This window comes from Euprymna scolopes, chromosome 10 (assembly GCF_053919585.1).
Source record: "Euprymna scolopes isolate OS-2025 chromosome 10, ASM5391958v1, whole genome shotgun sequence".
NCBI classification, from domain to species: domain Eukaryota; kingdom Metazoa; phylum Mollusca; class Cephalopoda; order Sepiida; family Sepiolidae; genus Euprymna; species Euprymna scolopes.
In genome coordinates, this window is record NC_136491.1 from 2,432,501 (window position 1) to 2,460,208 (window position 27,708).

The following is a 27,708-nucleotide window of genomic DNA, read 5'->3' on the forward strand; positions in this document are numbered from 1 at the left end:
TCGACAACAACCGATAGTGTTTCCGGGAGTCTAGATTTGATGGCACAAAGAAATGGAATAGAATGACACATTTATTGTAGTACTCGCTTATTTGATAACATTATTAGTCAAGAAAACATTATATATTTAATAATATACTAAGCAGGTACTGACCCAACGAGCCAGAGGTTATCTAGTAGTGTTGTTTTAATAAAGCAATACTCCTTAAAATAGAGGACGAGAAATAGAGACGAATAGCGAAAAACAAAGAGTGATTATAATCAGGAAATAAATTCTATATTAAATAATATAAACATTTATCAGTATATGAATAACTGCCACTCTGCGTTGTCCGGTCGTACAATATGTTAAAACATATTTTAATGTATACAGATTGCGTATGTATTATTATATGATCAATCCCTTATCGATTATTATATATTACGAGAAATAATTTCCACGATGGACTAATGCGAAAATAAATAAATAAATAAAATAATAATGATAATGTCGTTTATCAAATTCCATCAGTGCGTGTTCACGTCCGCTGATACTGATTAATGATTAGTTTTAAAATATGCAAACGAAGAAATGCTTTGCGGCGATTTTAAATCGTACCTTTTCTTTAATCGTAAATTCAACTCAGTAATAAGAACAATTTTAAATAAAGGCGGTAGAGTACGGTAGAACAAAATATTATTATTTATATTATTATTTAATAACATATACTCACCCAAGGGATTAATCGTAGTATCACGATGTACTTTTCGTTTGTAAAGGAAAGGAATACAAAACGATTGATTGTTATAAAGATAGAAATTACATATTGGATAATATAAAAAAAGGACTAACCCAACAAGTCTGTAATTATCTAATATTAGTATATATATATATATATATATATATATATATATATATATATATATATATATATATATATATATGTGAGGAAAATAGGAATGGGAAATGAAGTCACAAAAACTATATATTGGTAAATATAGATTGGTTCATTTATTCAATAAGGGAATACAAACAATTAGTTAGGGGATAAAAGGGACTCTTTATGCCAAGGAATTTCGAAGCCTTATTCTTCTCATCAGCAGAATAGAGAAGATGCTAGGTAACACAGTGGGGATGCGGCGTCTAGTTTGGGATTCATGAGGAACGAAATCGATCAATTAAAATGGGGGGGGGTTATCAAATTCTAAATAAAGGAGGAGCGTATTATATAAAGTGTCATGTAGAAAGGTGTATAGGGTATTTATCATAGTCTTAAATGGATGTAGTATATGTTTTAGAGTTAAAGTGGATGTATAGTGCGGATGGATGGTAATTCTATTTTATCGTTGTGTAAGATGTCTATTATCTATGGAGGGACATTTTTTTGACAGATGCAACCGAGATGGCAACAGCACTATGAAGTGGTGTATAATTTTGGGAGGGGTATTATGATTATGATTTAAGGTGAAAGGGCGAAAGGGTGTATACTATGCAGGGTGTAATAAGAGAGATTACATAGGGGTGTCCTGTTCCAAGGTTTTAATTTAGTGCAAAGGAAAAGGGAGAGGGTAGCAAAGTCTTTGGAGGTGTATAAAATAGAATTTTGGATGTGGATGATTGGCGTGGTGGAGTGATAGGGGGAAATGTACTATTAATAATAATAACAATGACAATAATAATAACAATTATAACAATAATAATAATAATAATAATAATAATAGTAATAATATTAATAATAACAATAATAATAATACTAGTAATAATAATAACAACAACAATTATAAAAATAATAAAAATAATAACAATAATAATAATACTAGTAATAATAATAATAATAATAATAATAATAATAATAATAATAGCTAAACGGTAAATAAAATTAAAGGATAGAGACAAAGGTAAGGAAAAACTAACACATGAAATACAATTAAGGGATAAAGGATGAAGAGTGGCGTAAAAATTAAAAAAAAATAAAAAAAAGTAAAAAGACAAAAAGATAAAATAATAGAAATAAAGAGATAAATAACAAAGTATAAAATTTAGTTAAATGGGGGCAGAGTTGGATAACTAGGGTGTATGCATACAAGAATGAGGCACAAGGGAATTATATATATATATATATATATATGTATATATATATATATATACATATCTTTCAAACGATTTTTACAATCAATTTATTTCACTAAATTAATAACGCACATGTACAAATATCTATTTTCCCTTTTGGAAATTAACTTTAGGCTGTAATCTACGAAAGACAATTAAAAATGTACAAAAAAATTGATAAACGGTTTTTCAAGACTATGCCCTCCTATTTTCTTTCGCTATTATTTTCTATTCCTAACATAAAGTTTAATGTAAATTGTAATATTTGTGTAAATGTCAGTTGTCGAAAATGTAAAGGCATACAGAAATGCTACAATAAAATAAATTACTCACAAGCGGCATCGCATCTCGGTCGTTAGTGGTAGGAAAAAGAAAATAAGAACGTGAGTTTTGGGATTCGTTTTATACACGTGGCATTAATTTGCATATGCGATAGAAAAATGATTTTTAAAAAGAACAAAGGGGAGTGAGTCGAGTTTTTTGACAATTGAGTGTGAGCAGATACATTGGGTGCAAATTGAGTCAAGAGCAGTTAATACGTTTGAGACATTTTTATTGCATAAACAGATAATGGAATACAAAGATTTCGAAAGAACTGAATACCATCTTTTAGTAGAGAAAGCGTTGTGTTGGATAGGTTAAAAAGTACAACTGGTTGCTAAGCTACAAAAAATTAAGGCCCTGCCAGATCTATAACAATCTTTCTCTATGGATGTTTGCTTGCTCTTTACTTTGAGATGAGAAATTTAGCCCAATTGCATGCAGATCAGATAGAGATAAGAGTAGTGACGGCATTTATCGAATGGTCTTTTGGAGCATATGAAAATCTAACACTATTCAAGTAGACATGAGAGTCAGCTGATGTTTGTGCCAATACAATCAAAACGTTGGCTGAACGAGCAGGATAATTAGGGATACGGATGGATCATACAATCAAACTTGCTTTCATTACGGGATTCCGAGTTGATGTATATGAAACACTACAGCAGTTACTTCTCGTAGAGAGAATGCACGTGAGTAAGCTCATAACCAACTGCACGGCTTTTAGCAAAATAATTCTAGGACTGAGACAGTGACAGCGAACACACAACGCAAAACACAGAACAATGAGGAATCAATAAACATTTCGTATTTCAGATGTAAAGGACTGCACTTTATAAAGTATTGTAAGTAGATATCTAGTGTAAGGTGCTACGATTGTGGAAAGTTTGACCATATTGAAAGATATTGTCGTCAAAGACAGGGAAACAAGCAAGGGGCTTCTGCGTCAATTGCTACCCTGCCAATAGAATAAGAGCGTACTAATGGCCTCTTCCGATAATAGAAGTGGCAGTGAACCATGGAAGACAGTGCACAAAACAATACACCAAGAAATAAGGAATAAACAAATATTCAACGCTTTAAATGCCAATGACCGTACTTTATAATAGATTGTACGGAGATACATAGAAAACAAATAAGGTGCTGCAGTTATTATGGAAAGTTTAGTTACATTGCAAGATATTGTCCTCGGCATCAAGCAAAATTGAGCTTCTGCGCCAGTATCTACCCGGAAACAGCATAAAACTGAAGTACTGAACGCTTCCGACAATAAAAGTGGTGGTAATTAATACGATTATAACCACAATTGTTAATAGTGAGTGTACCACTTAAACTTAAACTTATGAGTTGATGTGGAGATGCCCATAAGCTGAATCTTTGTAAAATCAAGGATAAAGGATTTGAAAAACAATGTGAAGCAGAGATAAGGGATGCTTGGAGAGTTAATATCTAAATTTATACCGCGAATAAGTACAGTGTTTGTGCCTTCAGGAAAAACAAAACTGGTTACTTGTGAAAGACGAGATTAAATGATAATGTCCAGGTATTGGAGAAATAGAAAATGTGCATGACATAAACAACATGGGATGAAAAGAACAAAACGAAAATAAGTTCAGAAGGTCAAGAATTAAGTTCGATATCAATCGATTGATCCCGCCCTGAATATACATAATCCTGGGAAAACTGGAACTTTAAAAAATTAGACAAGATCAGTTATTGATATAACACACTTTCGTAGAGTACCATACTTGTCAATAATTGAATCGATATTTGCAATTGTAGAAGAATCGGAAAAAAGTAATACTTGAACGAGTTTTTTTTTTAATGCAGGTGATAATGGACAATCGCACCGTGTTTTACTTTGAAATTCTCCAGGCGATGCAAAAAAATAGAATACGCTTTTGCAGGGTAGCCTATAGGCCCGGTGGAAATGGAATGGAGCGATACTATCGGGCGGCAGAAGCTATAGCCGAGAAAGAAAGGATATCACTTGAAAAGGTCACATTCTTGTACAACATGGCTTCCAAAGTCGGACAAAGAGGGAAAGAGAGAGAGAGAGAGAGAGAGAGAGAGAGAGAGAGAAAGACAGAGAGAAAGAGAGAAGGGGTGAGTGTGTGTGTGAGCGAGAGGAAGTGAGAGAGGACACAGTGCCACATGAATCGGTTTTTAACAATAAATGGAAATACACTCCAAGAAATCGAAGAAAAAGGACCATCTAGAACCCAAATATGAGAAAAGGTTTTGGTGAAACCACCGAACGCACGATGTACGGTACACCGGTGAGGAGGAGTGATTACTGGGTTACAATCCTTTATCGACGTGTGTCGATAGAATGCCACGACATATTTTAGATTTAAAACACGTAGCCAATGTAGACGATGAAGATGTAAGTGCTGGGCCGGAGAACAACGAAATTGAACGATTGATAATTCACAGACCGCAATCTGAGAACAGGATTATGTCATATAAAATGATCTTTAATGATCATGACTGTGTGTGGTCGAAAATTAAATGCAAATAAAAATGTTGTAAGGGGATCAAGTGGGATCCCGTCTACTTAGACGGTTAGGGAAAGGAAACAATAAATAGAGAGGTAAGTTTGTGGATTTTTTATATAAAGTCGGCGTTAATTTGCATGTGTGGGGGAAAAAAGGTTATAATTATATTTTAAACCCCGTTATTTTTCGAAAGAGAATCATTAACTCTGTGAAACAAATGTGTGACTTTGGGCATGAAATTAAATAAGAACATAATATTTTTTATCAAAATATAGTTTTGTGAAAACAAATATTCCTTTAGTATTTATAAAGAAATCAATATAAGCAACAAACAACGTGACATAGGTATTAAGTTGATTGACAGATGTACAAAAAAAGAATAAAAATGGTGAACAGATACTGATGAATTATGTGTGTCAAGTTCGAATGGATTGTTCTATCGCTTCACATTCACTCATGGATCTTCGCAATCTTCACGTGGTGAATCATGTAAGAACCTGAAAAAAAAACTGGGAAACCAATGCTAACGAAAAAACAAATATCGTCACATAACGGTTATTCATTCAAATTTACTTCTCGTTTGTATGAATATATAAAAGTTTACAACATTCTAGAAATTGCAAGAAAACTACAAAAAATTTAATGACAAAATAATAAGACATTTATTTATTTCTAGTGTAGTTACGCGTTTAGTCAGCCTATCATAAAGTAGCCATTGGTTTCAAATATTCACATATATATATATAAGCATTAACAAATAATTGTGTCAAAAAATAAACCTACCAGACACCGAGAGGATGAGTCCTATTAAAAGCCGCTCCATTTTGAAGATAATAGTTTGTGAACTTTATTCTCTCACATTTATCAAAACATATGCCTCTTGCTGACGTCACTTTACTGAAGTCTGCTGATGACTGTATTACATGTATGTAAGTCCATGTAATTACACAGTCACACACGCATTCTTATATATATCTATATATATATATATATATATATATGAATATATATCTATATCTATCTATCTATATATATAAAGATGAATAATTGCATATATATATCTTGTTTTTTTAAATATAATCGTTAAAATATAATTATCCTTTATATATATATATATATATATATATATATATATATACACACACAGACACACAGACACACACACCCACACACACCTACACACACGCACACATATATATGTATATATATTCAAAAGATGTACTATGTTATTTACCTATTTATATATATATATTCATCTTTCTATATAGATATACATTTATAGAGAGATGAATAAAAACATATATAAATAGAGAAATGCCCATAGTACACATTTAAATTTTTATATATATCTCTATCTCTATCTCTCTATAAATACATGTATGTATGTATATATACATATACATACATATATACATATATATATATATACATAGTAAGTTACTTAGCTCTATACACGTATGTAGCACTGTTGAAGGAAATACTTAAAGTTTACGCATAAATTTATACTTTCATATATTTATGTGATTAAGCGAACTAGTTATATACATATACATATATATATATTGTTTATTTATACAAACATTAATGGCTACATATGCGCATACATGTTTCTTTAATCATCCGTGCTAAGGGAGATTACGTCTTCAGGCCATAAATTATCTTCGAAAACTCTCTCGCCCTCTCTCTTTCTCAATATATATATATATATATATATATATATATATATATATATATATATATATATATAGAGAGAGAGAGAGAGAGAGAGAGAGGGAGAGGAGAGAAAGAGGGAGAGAGAGAGTTGTTTGTAATCTATCGAATTTTACTGGGTTTGTATAATTCAGTAAATTTTCATATACCAATAAATTTTAAGCTACAAAATTATCTTATTTCATAATTGAGCATTCATATACTCTATTACTAAAACCAAGACTTAAAAAAAAAGAATTGATAGCAACATAAAGTGTATTTCATTGTTAGTTACAATTGTTTCAAGACTGATTGGACAAATTCAAATGTGAAATTTTCAAACGCCATAATGTTTGAATTTGTCCAATTAGTCTTGAAACAATTGTAACTAACAATGACTGGTTGATTGGTTGGTTGTTTTTGTTTTACGGCATATCAACCCTGTTCGGGTTATTTAATACCGAATACAAAGATTTTGAAGAAAATTTTTTTTAATATATTATATTTGTTGTTTTCACGTCGGTTTCTATTTAACCCATAGTTGGGACCCTAACAGGTACTACCACTCCGGGTCAGAGTGGACCTGGGAGCAATGGTAATTAAAGGGTTGCTCTAAACTCCTCAAAGCCCACAAGCTGGGGCCTCACCACTGGATATAGTTTAAGGTCATATCCAGGACCCCCATTGAGGGACTTTTACCCCCTGTAGGGGGGCAGTCGGCGTATTTTAATGCCCCACCGACAGGGCCTAACTAACAATGCAATACCCTTTTTTTGCTATCAATTCTTTTTTTGAAGTCTTGGTTTTGGTAATACAGTATATATATATATATATATATATATATATATATATATATATATATATATATATATATATACTAACATTTCAGCCCAGCGTTGCCCGGGTGTTTGTAGGTGTATGTTGAGCAAAAAAAAGTGGTAGTAGGAAGGCAGGTCCGAACCCGTACTGTGAAGGAGGGAAAGAACGGGAAAATACCTGACGTCTTTGCTGTTACGACCACCGTCAAAACGGGACTGACGTAAGTTTTAATTTAGGCGAGACAATCGAAAAGAGGGTATTCCTTTCGAAAATATCGGCGAAAAAAGTGACCCCTCCCTGAAGAAAAGTGCCGAGTTGAGGGTAAAGAAATTAATGTTCTTAGCCGTTTTTTTGGTATTTGTCTTCAACTGATTCCATCTTGTGAAAATCCGTCGCTTCTGTCGAAATTTCTAGGCAGACATGCAACCATACATACATACATACATTTATATATTGATAGCTCCAATTTTCGACCTAAACCGATTTAAAAGCTTGCCCTATCTCTGAATACCATTTATGTAAAATTTTAAATGTTTAGACCAGAAATTGTCTGAGTAAATTGGTAAAGGCCGCAGAGTCAATTTTTTTTAAACTTTGACCCCTATTATGACCCCTTAACATTTATTGTTTTGGGCTCAAATCAAGTTATTAAGTTAGATCCATGTCCAAGAAACCTATATCTAAAATTTCATGTGTTTAGACCCAAAATTGTCGGAGGCGTTTTGGTAGAGTTGTCAAAGGTCAAATCGTTGAACTTTGACCCCTTAACAGAAATATTTCTGTCCGAAAACGGATTACAAAGATTTCTCTAAGTCTCAGTACCCTGTATATCAAATTTCGAGTCTGTGGACTGAAAATTCACAGAGTTATTGCGTAGGGAAATGTCCACAGACACACAGACGCGTTCATTTTTATAGATATACTAGTATGGGTGTTCGACGTTGGCCGGGTGTTTGGAGGTGTGTGTTGAACTAAAAACAAAAGACGTAGTAGGAAGGCAGGTTCGAACCCGTATCGTGAAGGAGGAAAAGAACGAGGAAAAAGCTGACGCCTTTGCTGTTACGACCACCGTCAAACTGGAAGTAAAATAAGGCTAGACAATCAAACTGGAATTTAAATTAAGGCTAGACAATCGACAAGAGAGGATGACTTTCGAAAATATCGGTGAAAAAAAGCGACACTTCCCTGTATAAAAGTGCCCAGTTGCGGGTGAAGAAATTAATGTTTTTAGTCAATTTTTCGTTGTCGTCTGAAGGGTCGAGCTTCAAAAGGGTACTGATCTTGTGAAAATCCGTCGGCTCTGTCGAAAGTTTTAGGCAGACATGCTAACATACATACATACATTTATATATTGGTAGCTCAAATTTTCGACCCAAACAGATTAAAAAGCTTGCCTTAGCTCTGAATACCCTTTATGTAAAATTTCAAATGTTTAGACCAGAAATTGTCTGAGAATTTGGTAGAAACCGCAGAGTCAATTTTTTTTTAAAACTTTGACCCCTATTATGACTTCTTCACATTTATTGTTTTGGGCTTAAATCATGTCATTAAGTTAGATCCATGTCCAAGGAACCTATATCTAAAATTTCATGTGTTTCGACCCAAAATTGTCGGAGGAGTTTTGTAGAGTTCTCAAAGGTCAAATCGTTGAACTTTGATTCCTTAACAGCCAAATTTGTGTCCGAAAACGGATTAGAAAGATTTTCTTAAATCTCCATAACTTGTATATCAAATTTCGAGACTGTAGACTGAAAATTGACAGAGTTATTGTGTAGGGAAATATACACAGACACACACACAGACGGACAATTTCATTTTTTATATATATATATAAATATATATGTGTATATATAGATACTAGCATTTCTGCCCGGCATTACCTGGGTGTTTGGATGTATGTGTTGAGCAAAAAAAAAAAAAAAGTAGTAGGAAGGCAGGCTCGACCCCGTACCACTAAGAAGAAGAAGAAAAAAACGAGGAACAAACCTGACGTCTTTGCTGTTATGACCACCGTCAAATCTGAAGTGACTTAAGTTTAAGGCTAGACAAACGAAAGGAGATGATAACTTTCAAAAATATCGGCGAAAAAAGCGACTCTGTAGAACAGTGACCAGTTCAAGGTGAAGATATTAATGTTTTTAGCCAGTTTTTCGATATTTGTCGTCTAATAGATCAAACTTCAAAACGATACTGATCTTGGTAAAATCCGTCGGCGCTGTCGAAATATTTAGGCAGATGTGCAAACATACATACATACATACATACATTTATATATTGGTAATTAAAAATTTTCGACCCAAACTGATTAAAAAGCTTGCGCTATCTCTGAATACCCTTTATGTAAAATTTCAAATGTTTAAACCAGAAATTGTCTGAGTAATTTGGTAGAGATCGCAGAGGTCAAATGTTTTTAACTTCGATCCCTATTATGACCCCTTAAAATTTATTCTTTTGGGCTCAAATCAAATTACTAAGTTAGATCCATGTCCAAGGAACCTATATCTAAATTTTTTAATGTGTTTAGACCTAAAATTGCCAGAGGGATTTAGTAGAGTTCTCAAAGTTCAAATCGTTGAACTTTGACCCCTTAACAGCCAAATTTCTTACCGAAAACGGATTGCAAAGATTTTCCCAAATCTCAATACCCTGAGTATGTAGACTTAAAATTGGGAGAGTTATTGCGTAGGTATTGAGCACTTTTGAAGTAAATACTTAAAGTTTACGCATAAATATATACTTTCGTATATTAATTTTATGTGAGTAAATGAAGTATATATATATATATATATATATATATATATATATATATATATATATATATATTTATATGTGTGTGTATTGAGTAAAACGATTCATGAATTTGAATTAAAAACCAGTTTCAAAAAGAAAACAAACAAAATCCACTTTTATTTAAATTGACAATAAATATTGACAATAATTTGACAAAATTAATATAAACGATGAGTTATTAATATAACTAGAAAACAAAATGTAACAGCATGCCAAAAGATAGACTGACTGAAATCGAAACAGATTTTGTAATGGAGATAAAAAGGTATGTATATATTTTTATATATAAATTTTTTTTTTCTTTTAACCTTATTCATAATTTTCTATTTTACTTTATTTCACTTTGTTTATTTATCAGCATAAAATTAATAACTTAGTTTATATTTTATTTTAATTTTAATTCAATTGTATTTTTTAATATTTCCAGGAATATCTTCGTTACAACTAAAATGCTAGTTTTATTTTGGTGTCTGTACTGCTTCTCCCTATTTTTGCTGATGATGAGACTTTGTTCTTAAAGGACAAAACTTTTGTCAAGTTATTGTCAATATTTATTGCCAATTTAAATAAAACGAACATCGTTTCTGAAACGATCGTACAATCGAGTGGATTTAAAACTGATTTTTAATTCAAATTTACTCAATATTAAAATAGCTCTAGGATATCTATACATATTGAGCTTATTATATATCTACAGTAAATGAACACAGTTTTCTTTTAATAGTATTAATGCATTTACTAATACATTAAATCCACACAGATGATGAGCTCATAGTGGTGAATGCTTTATCTAAAACCAACCACACTTTTTGGTATTACTGCTGATATTTGTCGGTGCAATGGCTGCCATAAGACAGAGCATACAGTAGACTGCAGGTTTTTACACCAGAGCTTAACTTCTCCATAGAAGCATGCTTTAACGAATACTGTGGGTGCGTCCATCGCAGTAAATTAATGCGCCCCCAAATATCAACCTGGAATTTTTCTTTGACTCGCGATACATAGAGCACCTAGACTTCCCAAATAGTCACCGATCTAGTACTGGCCAGGCTCATCGTTGCTTATCTCCAGTTATCGGTAGTGTATATATATATATATATATATATATATATATATATATATATATATATATATATATATATATATATATATATAAATAACAATAAAATGGCAGTATAGATGTATGTTACACGTAGCGTTATTTGATAATTGTACCCGGTCTCGATTGGAAATAATGCAATCAGAGTATAATGTAAAGCTCAACGTAAAGCGTCAACTTGTTTGTAGCCACGCTAAAGAACTGTGATAGAGCGAAACAGCTGTGCCTGTGTGTTTAAAATAGGACGCTTGGGCGCAATAATAATCGACAGACTTTGTATCTGAGCACAAATGAGGACATGCATGTGTATCGGTTTGTGTGTAAGTTTATGAGTGATAGATAATTGTATGGGATTGAGAGTGTGGATATACAGTTTTTATGTATGTTGATAAGTACACGCACACATATATATATATATGCATATATATGTGATATGTGTGTGTGTGTGTGTGAATATATGAATACGTGATCATAAGCACAAGAAAGATATAGTAAACAGAAAAGAGTTTTATGTACTAAAAGCTCAACACTTTTACGTATACATAGTAAGTACACACACACACACACACGCACAAGCACATACAGAAACACACACATAAACACACACATATATATATAGACACATGAATACGTGATCATGAGAAGGAAAGTAAGAGAGACATATATGAAACAAAAGAATTTTATGTACTAAAACTCGACATTTTTACATATGCATAGTAAATAAACACCCCCCCACACACACACACATTTTTACATATGCATAGTAAATAAACCCCCCCCACATATATATATATATATATATATATATATATATATATATATATGTAGGTCCTGGATATGACCTAAAACTATATCCGACGGTGAGGTCCCACCTTGCGGGCCGTGGGGAGTGTGGAGCCTCCCTTTAATTGCCATTGCTCCCAGGTCCACTCTGATCCGTAGTGGTAGTACCTGTTAGGGTCCCAACTATGGGTTGAATAGAATCTGAATTAAAAAAAAACAAACAAATATACTCCATTAAAAATCGGTCCTCAAAATAACCTGAAAAAGGTTGATATGCCGTAAAACAAAAACAACCAACCATATATATATATGAATACTTGATCATGAAAAGGAGAACAGGAGAGAGATATAGGAAACAAAACAATTTTATGTACTAAGAACTCGACATTTTTACATATGCGTATGAGCATGTCTTCTAACGCCTGTGTACGTCTGTGTGTGCAGATATATTCAGAAGTTGTTATTTTCCTGTGAACTATTCTCATTTGTAGACATAATTTAGGGTGAGCAGTTCTAGTTGACAGCTAGGGTCAAAGTATGGAGCGAACTGCATTTATTATTTTAGACATGTATCTTTAAATGTCACTATACGATTATTTTATACTAATTGCTAAATATATATAAGTGTATGCGTATACTTTATTCATACAGACTTTTATATCTCCTTTTCTCTCGGTATAATCATTTATGCTTGATAGACGTTCGTGAAAATGCGTGCGAATAATGTATAATATAATGAATTTATGAGTCATTCAAACACTGGAACAGTTTGAGAAGGGTGTTGTGGTTTGCTTGAAACAGTGTGCGTAGTATGAAAGGAGTTACATTTGACGGCTATATAAATGCAGTTCGTAGGAAACGCCGTGGACACGAATTTTCTATAATTTTAAGAAAATGAATCAATAAATAAAATGTGATAAGATAAAAAATTCAATTATTAAAATAAAATAATATATGCATGTATATATGTAATGTGTACATGTTTGCATGTGCATGTGTATGTACGCAGATATACGAAGGCGTGTACACGTATACATATTGACGCGTATACATATTGACACTTTGACAGGGGACCAAATCTATGCACACCTAGAGTAGTCTCCCTTAGACTATTTAATTTACCCTAAAACGAATATTACACGACACTAAGACAGCAGTAATTCCTAAATACACACTTCAAGCGTAATATGCAAAAATAATTCATTTATATAAATTAAATAAAAAACTGCAATAATTTCCAATAATGCTTAATATCCATCAAAATTCCTATCCTGGAAACTGATTTGACAGCCAGTCTACAGCACTGACTTCTGGAAATAAAGAAATAAATATATAAAAAATAAAACAGACAAAAGAACAGTTGTATACGTTTATGTATATTTTCAGCCATAACGAAGACACACTACTCTCGAAAATTAGAGATATCAACAACTACCATTACATTATGTTCGTAAATAAACGTAATATGATTGAAACTTTCTTGTAATATTGTTATTATTCTTTTATATACTAACTCATGTCCAAATTTTCCCACGAACCGCATTGATATAACCATCATACACAACTCCTTTCACTGGAGCAGTTATTCTCAGCATTTTTATCCAATCGTAATTTATAAAGCCGTTGTCCTAAACGCACCTTTTTGTATTTTAAATAATCAGTCGTGGGAGCACTACCCTCTCACAAATTATTAAACCTTTTTTAATTAAATATCTGATTTATTATTTCCTATCTTTTAAATAGTATGCTATGATCTAGAGATTATCTTTGCGTCGACATTCTACTAACCTATATAATTTGTCAGTTCTATCAGAAATAAATAAAATAAAATGACGCGTATCTCAAACAGAGGAAGTGATATAGTAACGACTCCGTCATGACAGCCATTAGTGCCAAATAGTTACTAATATAAATACTGAACAAGATAAAAGTTGCTTAACCGATGATAAGATAATTTATGTTTTACTATGATACAGACGTAAAGTAAGCCAGTGCCATACAATTCTAATTTAAAATTTCATTATCTCAAGGATACTTTATAATCCAGAAATAGTTACATGCCGAGTTAGAACTAGCAACATTTGAATAGAGCGGCCGGGTTAAATCCGATATTGCGTCGGGAAATGCCAGCGTTCGATAAACTTTGGGAGTTTTATTTTTTACTAGAAGAGGTACGCAGATTTACCAGGTATTAAATGTAACGTTTAATTTCTTTTTAAAATGAATTTGTGAAAACAGAAAAGAAACTAAGACATATGCATACGAGTATTATGTTTATTTCTGAACAGTTTACTTCTTATAAGTAACAAAAAAAAAATACTCGAGCTGAGATCGAAACCAAAACATAAAGACAATGAGTCAAGAACGATAACCATTAGACCAGTTTGCCACGACTTAAAAAAGTGTTTTCAAACCTCGTGAAACAGTTGATAAACAGTTAAATACCGATGACCCCCCCACCAAGTACCATTTTGTTTTATTTTGCCTCCTTAGCAATGCTTTTGATCCGGATGAAGATCAATCAAATATTTTCCACGTCTGAATGCATTATGTACCAAATTTCAAGTCTGTTAGTCAAAATTTCGGCAACTGTATAGGTTGATAAACACACACACATTCTCACTTTAATAGATAGACATCTTATTTTGAATATGGTTTTGAATAAGCAGACATTGCTTTAATAATATTAGCGAAAAACCCGAAAATATACAGCGTATAGATGTTAATTTGACTCGAACAAATAATTGTGTCAACATCTATTGTTTTAAAAATGTAGTGAATAAATGTTTTCATTAAATTTCGATAATTCTAATTCATGTAGATTACAATAAAAATATCACATTTGTTTAGTAAAACAAGGCATTGCTTAGTGAGAGGCGCACATCATAGCTTTAGGTTAGACCCTTGAGTTACAAATGTTCGCATTGACCTCAGGAACTACGACTATCACAAAATTATGTGTTATACAAACTTAATGCAAGTTCAGTAAATGTTTTTTCTTTTTTTCTTTAATTTTCTTTTAAGAAATCTTAATCTGTTTCTTTACGTTTAAACTAATCAAACGTTCTCGTCTAATAAGATTACGTCGTAATCTTGCTTCTTTTCTAGTTATTCTTATTTATCCTGGTGAACTGAAAAATTACAGAGAAAAAGCACTAATTTGCACCAATTTTAGGATTAAATTATTCTTTAGATTAACTTTAATTTTATAGGTCAACGTTGCTCAAAAATAGGCTCTGTCGGTATGTCCTTCACGATATAGTTTGAAATAGCATTTGTGCTGCTAAATGGTAGATTTCTATTTAAATAGAACTGCACATTTCTTTTCTTTATAAGCTCGTGCCTAGTTCAGTCACACTGTTTAAAGGTTGGTAGCGCATCTATGCATAAAGTGCATTTGAAATGTACCTACTTATATATATATGTGTAATGTTTGCCGGTCCGTCTTAATTTTGAAACAAGACATTTTAACGTCGTCTAAACATGTATAAATGCATTATACTCTCTCAATGTATTATAATTAATCAATCGATCACGTTTAATTACTAACTATCATCCTCTGTCACTAATCGATACATCTTAAAACAGTTTTTACTTTCTTAGATATCCACAATTAAATTCCATGGAAATTCATTACTTATTTACGCGCTAATGTCGAGTAGTTATGGTTCAGGTTAAAGTATAATATTTTCTTCACTTAATTAGCGCTTCAATGTTCCAACGATTTTATTTTAACAGATACAGACAGCCGATGTGAAGATAAAAACCGTAACCCTTCCAAGAAAACTCAGAAACGGATGTCTGAGAACTGCTACGATTTCACATCTACCGCCTCTCCTTCAACTCAAAATGCAGTTCTATATACTGTGTGAGATACAGTTTAGGGCGACACAACAGTACTTTTCCTTATCACAAAAACAGGCTAATTGCGATGATGAAATTGGGTTTAAGGCATCTCTCGAAAGACACCACGAAGCTCGTTTGTATTCAATTATTCCAATTCCAAGTGTGGGGGCCGCTTTCGCAATTGAGTTGCAGTCTCAAAATATATAAGGTGCAATCGTGTTAATACAGTAATCGATAGTACGTTTTTTAATTTTTTTGCTCGAAGGACTGTCAAAATTGTCTTTAACAGATTGTATACGCACAGTAACTCCTAAAAACGTACATTACTTCACTCGCTCGCATGTACACATAAAGACATGAAAAATGATGTTACAATAATATTTGTTGATTTTACACAGAATAATTTCGAAGTATTTATTTTCTGTAATTACTTTAGTTTCGTGTTGTAACTTGTGAGGAAACCGTAAAAAATTAAGTTTAATCAATCGAAACCTGTTGAGATATGTCATTTTGCGTTTAAGTCGTTTAGAGATGGCGAATCAAGTATTTTCATTTAGTCAGGTACGTACTATTAAACTAAAACATGCCAGAAACAATGCGTATGATGTAAGAGCAGGTAATTGTATTTATTTCTACAAGGAAACCGAATTCCTCTATGAAGGTTAAATAATTCAGCCCGTTTTATTGTTCCTGTCTAGCATTTTATAGGTTAATGTGTTTTTAATCAAATTATTTAGGAATAATTAGACACTGACACATTATATATATATATATAAATATATATATATATATATATATATATATATATGTGTGTGTGTGTGTGTGTGTGTAACTACTTAATTTACTCACATAAAATTAATATATGAAAGTATAAATTTATGCGTAAACTTTAAGTATTTACTTCAAAAGTGCTCAATGCGTAGGTAGAGCTAGTTAGTAAGTTATAATATCTCTCTCTCTCTCTCTCTCTATATATATATATATATATATAAACAGATGTACTCGGCGTTGCGCGGTATTAAACGTTACGTTTAAATTCCTTAAAAAGATGAAAAAGGAAATTGGGACATGGTCATCTAAGTATTACGTTTTTCTAAACAGTTCAATTCTTGTAAGTAAAAGAGTACGCAAACTGAGATCGAAACCTAAAGACAGTGAGCCAAGTACGATAACTATTGGGCCAGTGTGACACAACATGTACAAAATGTTAGAAAACCTACTTATAACATTATGTAAACGTTACGCGCATCTATAATTGTTAAACAGTTGTAAAACAGTAAAAAAAAAAAAAAAAACCCGACGACTTCCATGTAACATTTTTTTTCAAATTTGACTTCTTAGCATTGCTTTTTTTCTGGATGAATACTGATTATAAAGTTTTTCTCATGTCTGAATACCCTATATACCAAATTTCAAGTCTGTAGATAAAAATTTGTCGAATAAATGTTGAGAGGTTTCCTCACACACATTCTTAATTTTATAGATATATAGATGGATATATTGGTTTTACAACAAAGGTCATGCTGTTCTTGATTATATTGTGTTTTGAAAATTTATCTGTAATATTTTATTTATATTGCTTATTTCATTTTATTTTTTCATATCACTTAGAAAGGAAAAGTTGTAAACGCGAATGAAGAATACATCGTTAATTAAATAAAAAACAGCAAGAACTTAGTTGCAAACCTAATATATCTGATGTAAGCTAAGAGTTTCTTTATATGATTGGCTGGGTTTGTTTCAAAAACTAACGCTACATATACAACTTTACTTATAAGTCAATTATTATTACATGTTTAAATAATTAATTTTGTTAAAATTTATGAATTTTCATAGTTTCCTAAACTAGTTGATTTCTCTGATTACTAAAGTGAACGTTACCCATATCTATGTTATTGACCTGCATACCTTTTCAGGTCAACCATCCATAAAGAGGAAAACTCTAAAGTAAAATGCATGCTACTGATCGGACGCGTCATTGCAGCCAACTACTAAGGAACGGAAACCTCATTAGTCCTGGTCAACAGCGATCCAAAAGCTCGTAACTCGAACAAATGGTATGGTTTGAAAACTTAAATTGAGTAAGAAGTAGAAGGACGACCCGCTTTACACACACCTCTTTCTTTGTCGATTAGCCAGAAGCATAGGTACAATAAGAAACTCATCAGAGACATTCAGTGATTGGCTTTGTTTTCTGTCAAGGGAAATAAACGATGTCGCCATCACGTTCTTTCCCTATTGATTTTAAAATCCAGTCTTTCTTGAAGTGAGCAGTTTCGTGACGCGTATGTCCATTTATATCTACGCGACTAGTCTTGTCTGACAAATTAACTTTACAGGTTTGACAGTTTATCTGGCTGCTGTTCCCGACTAACACTTTGCTAGCACTTAGAGCCGCTGATCTATCATCAGTTGTACAATATCGGGATAAATGTAGTACCATAACTGCAGAAGTTTCAATACTATGTTAACAGGCACCTTGCTACTTAACTCCCTACAGTCCACTCTTAATGATGATCACAAATAGAAAACCCTTATTTTTAATTGCTTTTCACATTAAACATAACACATTGCCATTTAGATGTAAGGTTCTACTATTTGGTAAAAAATTTGCAGGGATAATATACAGTGAATTGAACAGAAAGCCTTTTACATTTCATGTGCAATCTGTCTGGTTTTAGAATAAAAAAAGACAAAAATAGACCAAAAGTAATTCTTAGAATATACGGTAATTTTTTTACTTAATTTCCACTTTAAAAATCACCTTTAAAATGGCGACTTTCTAAGTTTTTGGGCATGCTGAAAACGAATATCGCATTTAAATTTCCACAAGCATATACTTTTTCGGATATAAATCAATGTAATTCTTTATGCTATATATTATAGGCATTGTTGTATGCGCATGCGCAAGCGCCAAAAATATACTACCGCTTGCGCGTACAACAATGTACAACTATAAAAGTGAATCTTAAGCTGAAAAGGGCCCTTTCGGTGGGGCATTAGAATACGCCGACTGTCCCCCTGCAGAGAGTAAAAGTCCCTCAATGGGGGTCCTGGATATGACCTTAAACTATATCCAGTGGTGAGGCCCCAGTTTGTGGGCTTTGGGGAGTGCGCAGCCACCCTTTAATTACCATTGCTCCCAGGTCCACTCTGACCCGGAGTGGTAGTACCTGTATGGGTCCCAACTATGGGGCAAATAGAAACCGACGTGAAAACAACAAATATATTCTATTAAAAAAATTTTTCTTCAAAATCTTTGGATTCGGCATTAAATAACCCGAAAAGGGTTGATACGCCATAAAACAAAAACAACCAACCAACCAACCAACTAAGCTGAAAAGGAAGTAAAAATTTATTTTTCAACTGAAACTTACTAAACTGTATGAATTATTTTCCTTTCGTTTGTTCACATCTGAGTGCTACGCTATAATTATTGTTACAGTTTTATTTTGCATATGAAGCAACAAATTTGCACTATAACCAAATACATTACAAAAGAAATTTGGTCCCTTCTACACTATTGGGACGAGATTTTGTAGTCGATAAATGGAGTTTTCGCATAAAAAAATAATGGTTTCAACTGATTTTTTTGTCAATTCTAATAAGTGACAATAGTAACTTCCAAATTATACAGTTGCAATTAACTGAATACTACTGAATAATTAAAAAAAACTTTCATCGTAGTAGCAGGTGAAAAATTGCCGCCGTCTTATTAAAATCGAAACGGAAAATTACCACTCTTTTTTATCTACCTGTGTCTTATGATAATTTTCAATCAAATTCTATTTTTTATTATCTTTAATAAATAAGTTTCTACCTTATCGATTTTCGTAATTTTTGGATATAACCATCTTAAAAATACGATGAATATGTAAATACTATTGTTTTCATGTGAAATTCAGTTTTATGATTTTCTCATTCTATATATAAGGTGCCTTAAATAGGTTTCAAAACGTTTTTGTACACGCATTTGAAATTGTCGTAGACTCTTTAAAATAGAGTATGCTTTTCCTATAAATCTTCTGCGATAACTAATCAATTTTTATTATTTCAGGTTCAAATGAACAGCTTCAAAAGGTATTGGAATACACACTACTAAAACCTGATTGTCACAGCCGGTGAATTTCAAATATGCAATTCGGACGTGGAGACACTTTAGAAGAACGATATTATATAAAATTCTGTTTTAAATTTGGAAAAATGACACAAAACACGCATGGAATACTTTAGACTGTATTTGGACCAAGTTGCATTAAAATTAGTTTTAAGACGACATATTCAAGTAAGGCATGGAGTCTGTGAAGGATGATGATAGGTGTGAAAGAAGTAAGGAAGTTAGAACACTGGAGTCCTAATGCCAAATTAACAGTTTTATAGATAACGAGAGTCGTGTATCTATAAAGACAGTAAGTGCACAGTTTGATGTCAGTATAGAAAAAACGGTACACACAATTATTCGCGAGAAACTGAGTTTGCCGAACATTGGCACGAAGTTTGTCCTAGGATGCAGTCCTTTAGTCCATTCTCGCCACAGACTATTTGACCAAGATGGGGATTAAGACAGTTTCTCACCCCCCTCTATAGTCTAGACATTGCTCCTTGTTACTTTAAGGACAAGGACACCTTATAAGAAAAATGAGATGAAAAAAGCTTTGACAAAGGTCAATCACACGGTTACACAAGAGGACTTCTATGGGGCCTTCTAGTAGTTGTTGGAACAGGACATTGCAGCCGAAGAAGACGAAAGTTTCATGTGTATACTATCAATAAAAGTGCCCATATGAATAAAGTCTGGAAACTTATTGAATGTACCTCGCATGCTTTTATATTTATAGTAGATATTAAGCAGATACGTATCTATATGGACATCAATACTGAAAAGTATTTATAAGTATAGTTTATGTCTATACTTAAAACTATACTTTTAAGTAAATACTTCTTACTTATGTCTTTCCCTCTAAAGTGTCGCGAGATATATAAAATATGCTTTCATGTGTATAGGATATTCGGTTTTCATTCTACAACTCTCCACTGCATATGGATTTAAAATAGAGAATTTGAGTGAATATATTTTTGTGAATGCCAAATAAATGATGAGTATGATTGAAGAATCTTAGTGATTAAACCAATGTAATTAGTAAATAGACGGGTGACCAGACGCTTCTCCCTTATTTTGCGTCTTGTATCAAAGTGTGTAATTTAATACAAATATTATTAATTCCACATCGTTCGATATTAATTACTTAAAAAAAGTTATTTTGATAAAACAAAATATTTGAAACATTTTTAATTAAAATACACTTACTTTAATTACATAAGACTGTGACAAAATGGAAAATTATTTCTAGGTGTGATCAGGCGGATAATTCTATGTATTTGTAAATGAAAGAACGCCAATCAATTCATGAAACATTAAATTTTAAACGCAAAATACAAGACAATATATATCTGTTTGTTTGAAGCTTTGAATGTTTGGAGTAAAATCACTCGTCAAAATAGCGCATATAATTTTTCTAGTTTCAAATTGGCTTGTTATTTGGACTAGAAGAATCACTGCTATATTTATTTTGCATTATAGATATAGTCTTAACGCTTTTAAATCCCTTAATCCGTCCGTAACTCTTTCCTTGTTTATTAACCGCATTAAGAACATTTTCTTCTAATCCAAATAAATAAAACATAATAAGTCTTCACTCCATGGTGATGTATAATGACATTTCTGTATTTTTCTCATCTTTTTTCAAGTTTAGAAGCTTAAGAACTTTATTAAAGTAGATACTTAATATCTATATTTAATTAGTGTTTTTATCGACGTTAAATATGCTTATATCTATATATTTATATGTATTGAGTAGATACTTATCTATAGCTTATACATTTTATTTGATATAGCATCATTATTGAAATGTAATTACAAACATAGTTAAAACTATATTAGATATATTTTCCTTATAATTTTCACTTTTTTAGCTCAAGTATCTTGTAATTTTCTGGGCGAAAGCATCGAGTTACAAAAATAAAGAAATCCCGTTTTCTGGAAAATTTATTACAGTGAGTTAACTAATAAACAATCAACAATTCCTCACTAATCAATAACTTCGAGGTTGTATGCACAGCAATGGAAAAAGCAAACCTGCTTGGCCGACAGTTTTCCTCCAACTCCAATTTTGACCAAAAAAGCAACCTATTCTAAATGTTATTTTTGCGGATAAAAGCCATACACGAGAATCTGAAAATCATCCTTCCGATATTTGTTATGCCATAAAAATACTAGACACCTCGAAGACATATGGGCTTGATAAAATTTCTTGCGCGGTACCTACACAATCAAAACGCGTTTGTATAGATGTCTACTGCACATACATTATATTTAATAAATACAAATAATTATATTTTATTCAATCGGAATACTTTCTGAAATTATTTGAAATGGTCTTTCCGGAAGCGACGGAAATCTTTTAAAAGCCATATTTTTCTTCAATATTAGCGGAACCCAGTTAATCAGTTTTTAAGGACAAGTGTCGCTGGGCGCCCCAATGCAACATTTCTCTCCACTCACACGCACACAAACATTAACAAACACATACACACACAAGTTATCGCATTCTCTTCCAGAAAACTAGATAATTTTTTTTTCGTTGAAATATTTAAAAAAATTCTGACTAAAATATTTTTCTAATACAAATACAAATAAACATTATGTCTAAAAAAAATAACTGTCACAGCTCTTAGTTAATGGATCCAAACTTCTTCAAATATCTCAGCTAATAAACTTACTTTTTTTACAAGGACTCTAAAAATATTCACGAATGGTCTATGTGTTTTTATAACAGTAAACCTTCAATTGTGATCATATATAAATTATCTCTTTTGTGAATATATGTCTTCTTAACTGATTTTGTTTTGTTTACCGCATGACAATGTTTCCCGTTTTTCTCACATTTGATTATAAAGCCTACTATTTTTTTTTTCACTAAAATATTTCTCTGAATTTGGCTCATCCTTAAAACACTTTTCTTATTAAAAAAACAACCAAACTTAATATATTAAAACGAGCGGGATAAACAAAAAGTCATGACTGCATCCCTAAAACTGGTGAACACTCAACGTAATTTCTGATTTTAACACCACCACCACCAACAACAACAACATTAACCAAAAAATGAATTCGTTCACGCCACACTAAAAAGGATTCGATCTTTTGATTAAACAAATCAATAAAATATCCAAAAAGCAACATCTCCTCACAAAAAGATTAGAAAAATAAACAACCTTCTAATCCAATCAACAAAATAACGGAAAAACTCACCAGAATACCAAAACAGCACAAATGCAATCTTCTGATATTTTTCAAATAAAACCAGCAAACAAGAGACGAATCTCTCGTATAAGTATTGAAAGCAAGTTGAACCAAATTTCCGACAAATAATGTCCGAAAATGTCGTGTGTGATAATAATTATCAAAACAATCTCTGAAGTGTAGCGATAAGTCCTTTAAATTTTCTACTACAAAATATAAAAAAGTTACAGTTTCATCTTAAAAATACGGAGGAAAGAAACAACACTTGAAATTAAAAAAAAAATAAAGAACAAAAATCTTTTGGTTTAAAAAAGATAAAACAGTTGAAAGTCAACACAAAAAAGATAAAACAATTTTCAAAAAATGTTTTGCTTACAAAATCTACAAAAGTCAAACATTTCAAACAAAAATATTTCATTTTCTAAGAAACAAAACAAAGACGATAATTGTAAACAATAGTACTCCTTTAAAATACAAACAATACCGGATCACAAAACAAAAAATATAATTCAATAACAAAAAAAAAATCCTTAAAACACAACGAAATCGCTCTTTACATTCACTCACGAAAGGAGCAAGTCACAAAAGTCAGCGAACAATATATATATATATATATATATATATATCAAAGATCTTTTTACAAAAGTGAAAATTATTTAGTTATGTAAAGCTACAAAGATAACTCCGGTGTCTGGGCGAGAAGTTTATATCGGTCAATATCTACACATCGACGTACAGAAGCAAAATGCATACACGTGGATAAAAACAAATAATTATATTTTAGAACAATTAAAAAAGATGCTGAATTTATTTGAAACTAGCCCGGGAGAAATTCTGCGCTTTCGACAGGTATAGGGGTTCAACGTTCATAACTGGAACATATACTCTTAGACATAGCATAATTATTCCCTTTATCTGTTTTTAAGAAAATTAAGTCTCCCCACACTAATTTCGCTCAATCTGATTGGCTGACCTCTGATCATCCCTATATTCCGGATTAACGGTATTCGCATCCTAAACTAACGTTAATGTACAATTCAAATAGGGCGTCGCAATGATACCTACTTTTGCTCTTTGAATAAATTGCTTCGTTCATTTTCTTAAATTTAACGGTGTAAGTTTGCATTTCCTCTCTCTCTATCTCTCTCTATATATTCTTCACAAATCTATCTTTATCCCTTCCTCTCTCTCTCTCTCTCTTTCTCGTTCGCTCCCTTTTTTCTCTCTTTCACTTGCTCGCTTTTTGCATTTCTTTACGGTAGTGCCGAATAAAAAACAACAAACACATATTTCCTCTCTCTTGCTCGCTTGCTTTGTACATTTGTTCCAGTAATAAATTCTATTGCTTTATATATTTTTATATGCACTTCATTTAAATATACTTTATTTAAACCTGCACAACTTATATTGATCGTCTTCGAATTAAAAAAATGTATGTTTCGGCTATATTATCTACTGGATTCTCGACATTGAACACATGTTAACTTTTTATGGGTGGGATAAATTTGTACCTCAACAATTTTCTTCAGAATGACAATTTTTGAAAGTTTTCGACTATGTTGATTAAGAAAATCTCTTTCAAATTTTAGGAAGTCAAGTACTTATAGAGATATTAAGACCTGTATTATGCACTGTAATTCACTGGCTGCCAAGTTTGTAGACACGCACGATAAATAAACCTACTTCTCTAATACTGACATTGCAACCCCCATTTTTTGTTTGCATTTGCGGATAGGTATGCTGAAAAAATCATTGAAAATTTTATATCTATATCATTAATTTCTAGATGAAAGATAATGTTTTTAAATTGCAACAAAACGTACATTACATAAAATAAATCCAAGGTAATTTTTTGATTCAATTTAATTGTAAAATTTATAAAAGTGCACTTTGAAGATAAATAAATTTCAAATTGAATCTTGTACCTTTATTTTTAAAGCCTATAGTAAAAACATTTTGCTTAACAATTTTCATGTCTTGGATGAAATGCTTTTCTAACTTGTATCTTATCTTTTTAAGATTATATTTTAAAACCCTCTTCTCTTCTTCTGTTTGTATTTCTCCTCACACCACAATTCATTTTTTGCAACCCCCTCTTGGTAATACAGGTCTGAATAATGAGAAAATCAGATTTTTTAAACAAAAACTTTAAAATAACTTTTTTAGATTAAATTTTTTAAAACTTCTTTCAGAATAGAAATCTTTAAAATTTAATAAGGAACAAGTTTCATTAACAAATATTCAGTACATAACGAGAAAAATAGAGATGAAAATTTCAAAAGGATTGTATAAATGATTACGGTCAATAGTAGTCCTCGCCAGCAAAAGTCTTTGTTATTGTTATTTTATTACTATTATTTAAAACATTTGGTGTCCTGCTCTTTCGCGTGAGGACTAATAAACGACCTCCCTAATAAAAGTGTCTCTGAGATGGTTATATTTGTGATGACAGTAGGTTTTATAACAGACTCCAGGGGAAAACAGAATATTAAATATCTCAGGAAATGACTAAAACCCTAGAGGTATTCCAATTCAGTCTGTAGTGGAACGAGGCTATACATGGTTGATAACGCCCAATACAGCAAAGACTAAGGTTCTTTCCATTAATACAAGAAACCTTCTCAACCACTGATATGTATGGCTAATGATACACTAGATTAAAGTATTTTGGTCAAGCTGTTAGACTTTCCAGGTAACATAAATTGGAACAAGCACATTGAGGTAATTACCAAGGCTGCTTTAAGATAGGTGGGCTCCCTCTATAGTGTTAGAAGGTTTCTCACACCCAAGAATATTTTGTATCTCTACGTTGCCACTATTCGCCTATACGTTGAGTATTTTTGTCGATTCGACGCTGGTACATCTGTCACTAGTCTATTGCTCGTAGACACTGTTAAAAGAGTCACAAACCTAACCGCACTATAAACTAAACTCGAACCTCTGTTCTATCACCAAAATGTAGCATCTCTCTGCTTTACAAGTATTTTAATCGAAAGTTCTCTGACGAGCTCAAAGCACTCGTTTTCCTATCAAATATAACCCCGACAATCTTAAGCAGCAAATCCTATGAAGGGATCTCTACAGTGTAGGGGCACATCTTTTACTGAAATAGCGTCTAGATTTTGGAATTCCCTTCCGGGTACTTGCTTCCTTGACTGTACTGATATGCAGAAGTTCAAGTGTAATATGAAAAAAAAACATCTCGCTGCCCAAATCCCTACATGCTATTCCTAAAAATCTGATCTAAAATGGTAGTCATACGACTTAGTGACACTGCATTTTGTTTGGGTTGAAATAACAGTGAAAAAACTTTGTTTATAGCTTGAAATTGCTATAATTTTCTATAATCTCCTGATTGACTATATGATTCACAAAACAAAAGATAAAACATAAAAAATAAAAAAATACCATTTTGCTTGCCACATGTGGCAGTTAGCTTCGATTTCCAGGTGGAAAATCATTCATTTTCTTCTTTCGAAATAATGAAGCTATTTTCCTTATTAAATTACAAACGTATGATAAGATCATTTAGTTGATCTCGCGGAATGTTTTAAATGCAATTACTGCATAGAAGTTAAAGTAGTTAGAAAGATTTGACAAACACAACCCAAATAATATTAACACGTGACCAGCAGTTTACAATTGTCCGTCAAAAATTGCTGACATTAATGAAAAACGACCTTCTTATATATTTTTGGTCTATTCGTTATTCTAAAAAGAGTCGATTATTTTTAAACAAGAATGTAATTAATGAAATATCAGAACATATTTTATTATTGTCCTTATTTAATGAGATCGTAGAAGATGAGATTTATTTCTTTAAAAATAAAACTATAAAAACCAATGCCATGAAACACTCTATTCGAACGGTATAGTTTTAGTATCATTCTTACACTTGGTAAAGAACTCAAAGCATGTCCAGTAAAGATAATTTAAAATTAGTAGTTATATAAAGAAAGAATAATGTGGAGATTTATTAATGAAGGTTACGAATAGTTAACAATAGTCTCTTCCATTGTGTTTAGAATAGGTTTGTAAATAAAGACGTTTTTATTCTTAACAAAATAATAATGATTTAGCATTTTGAACATTAAAAACATTATATTAGGAAATCATATTTTAAAATTATTTTAATTTAACGATAACAGTAGGTCGCTAAGCGTTGCACGGTTGTAAGATACGCTTTAATATGACATTTTGATTAATGCAGATACGTACATATTAACATAGAGACAATACCCTGTCGATTATTATATTGAACCTACTATATAAAAGTGAGATAAAAATTTATATATATATATATATATATATATATATACTATGGAAATAAACAATTAAAATAAAGTTTACAAGTGTTTTTGATATAGATGTACATAATAATACTTTGATAAGTATGTTTTAACTTAAATATGGATGGTATAATAAAATTGTGGGGGTTGATGTCAAGCCAAGCAACGCTTGGTACCAATGCT

At 31.8% G+C, this 27,708-nt stretch overlaps 1 protein-coding gene across 4 annotated transcripts in view; it reads right to left on the minus strand.

Annotated features, from left to right (window-relative positions):
* LOC145285787 (uncharacterized) overlaps positions 1–27,708 on the minus strand; it is a 233,046-nt gene that overhangs the window by 24,693 nt on the left and 180,645 nt on the right. The window contains exon 1 of one of the 4 annotated variants that reach the window (XM_080134154.1): positions 5,691–5,833. The exons of 1 other annotated variant lie outside the window; for it this stretch is intronic. In XM_080134154.1, the coding sequence (XP_079990280.1) occupies positions 5,691–5,730 (40 nt within the window). In that variant the 5' untranslated portion in view covers positions 5,731–5,833. Of the gene's footprint in view, positions 1–5,307; positions 5,332–5,355; positions 5,381–5,690; positions 5,834–27,708 lie in introns of those variants that run through there. 2 more of the 4 variants (XM_080134155.1, XM_080134157.1) reach the window with 2 other exon arrangements.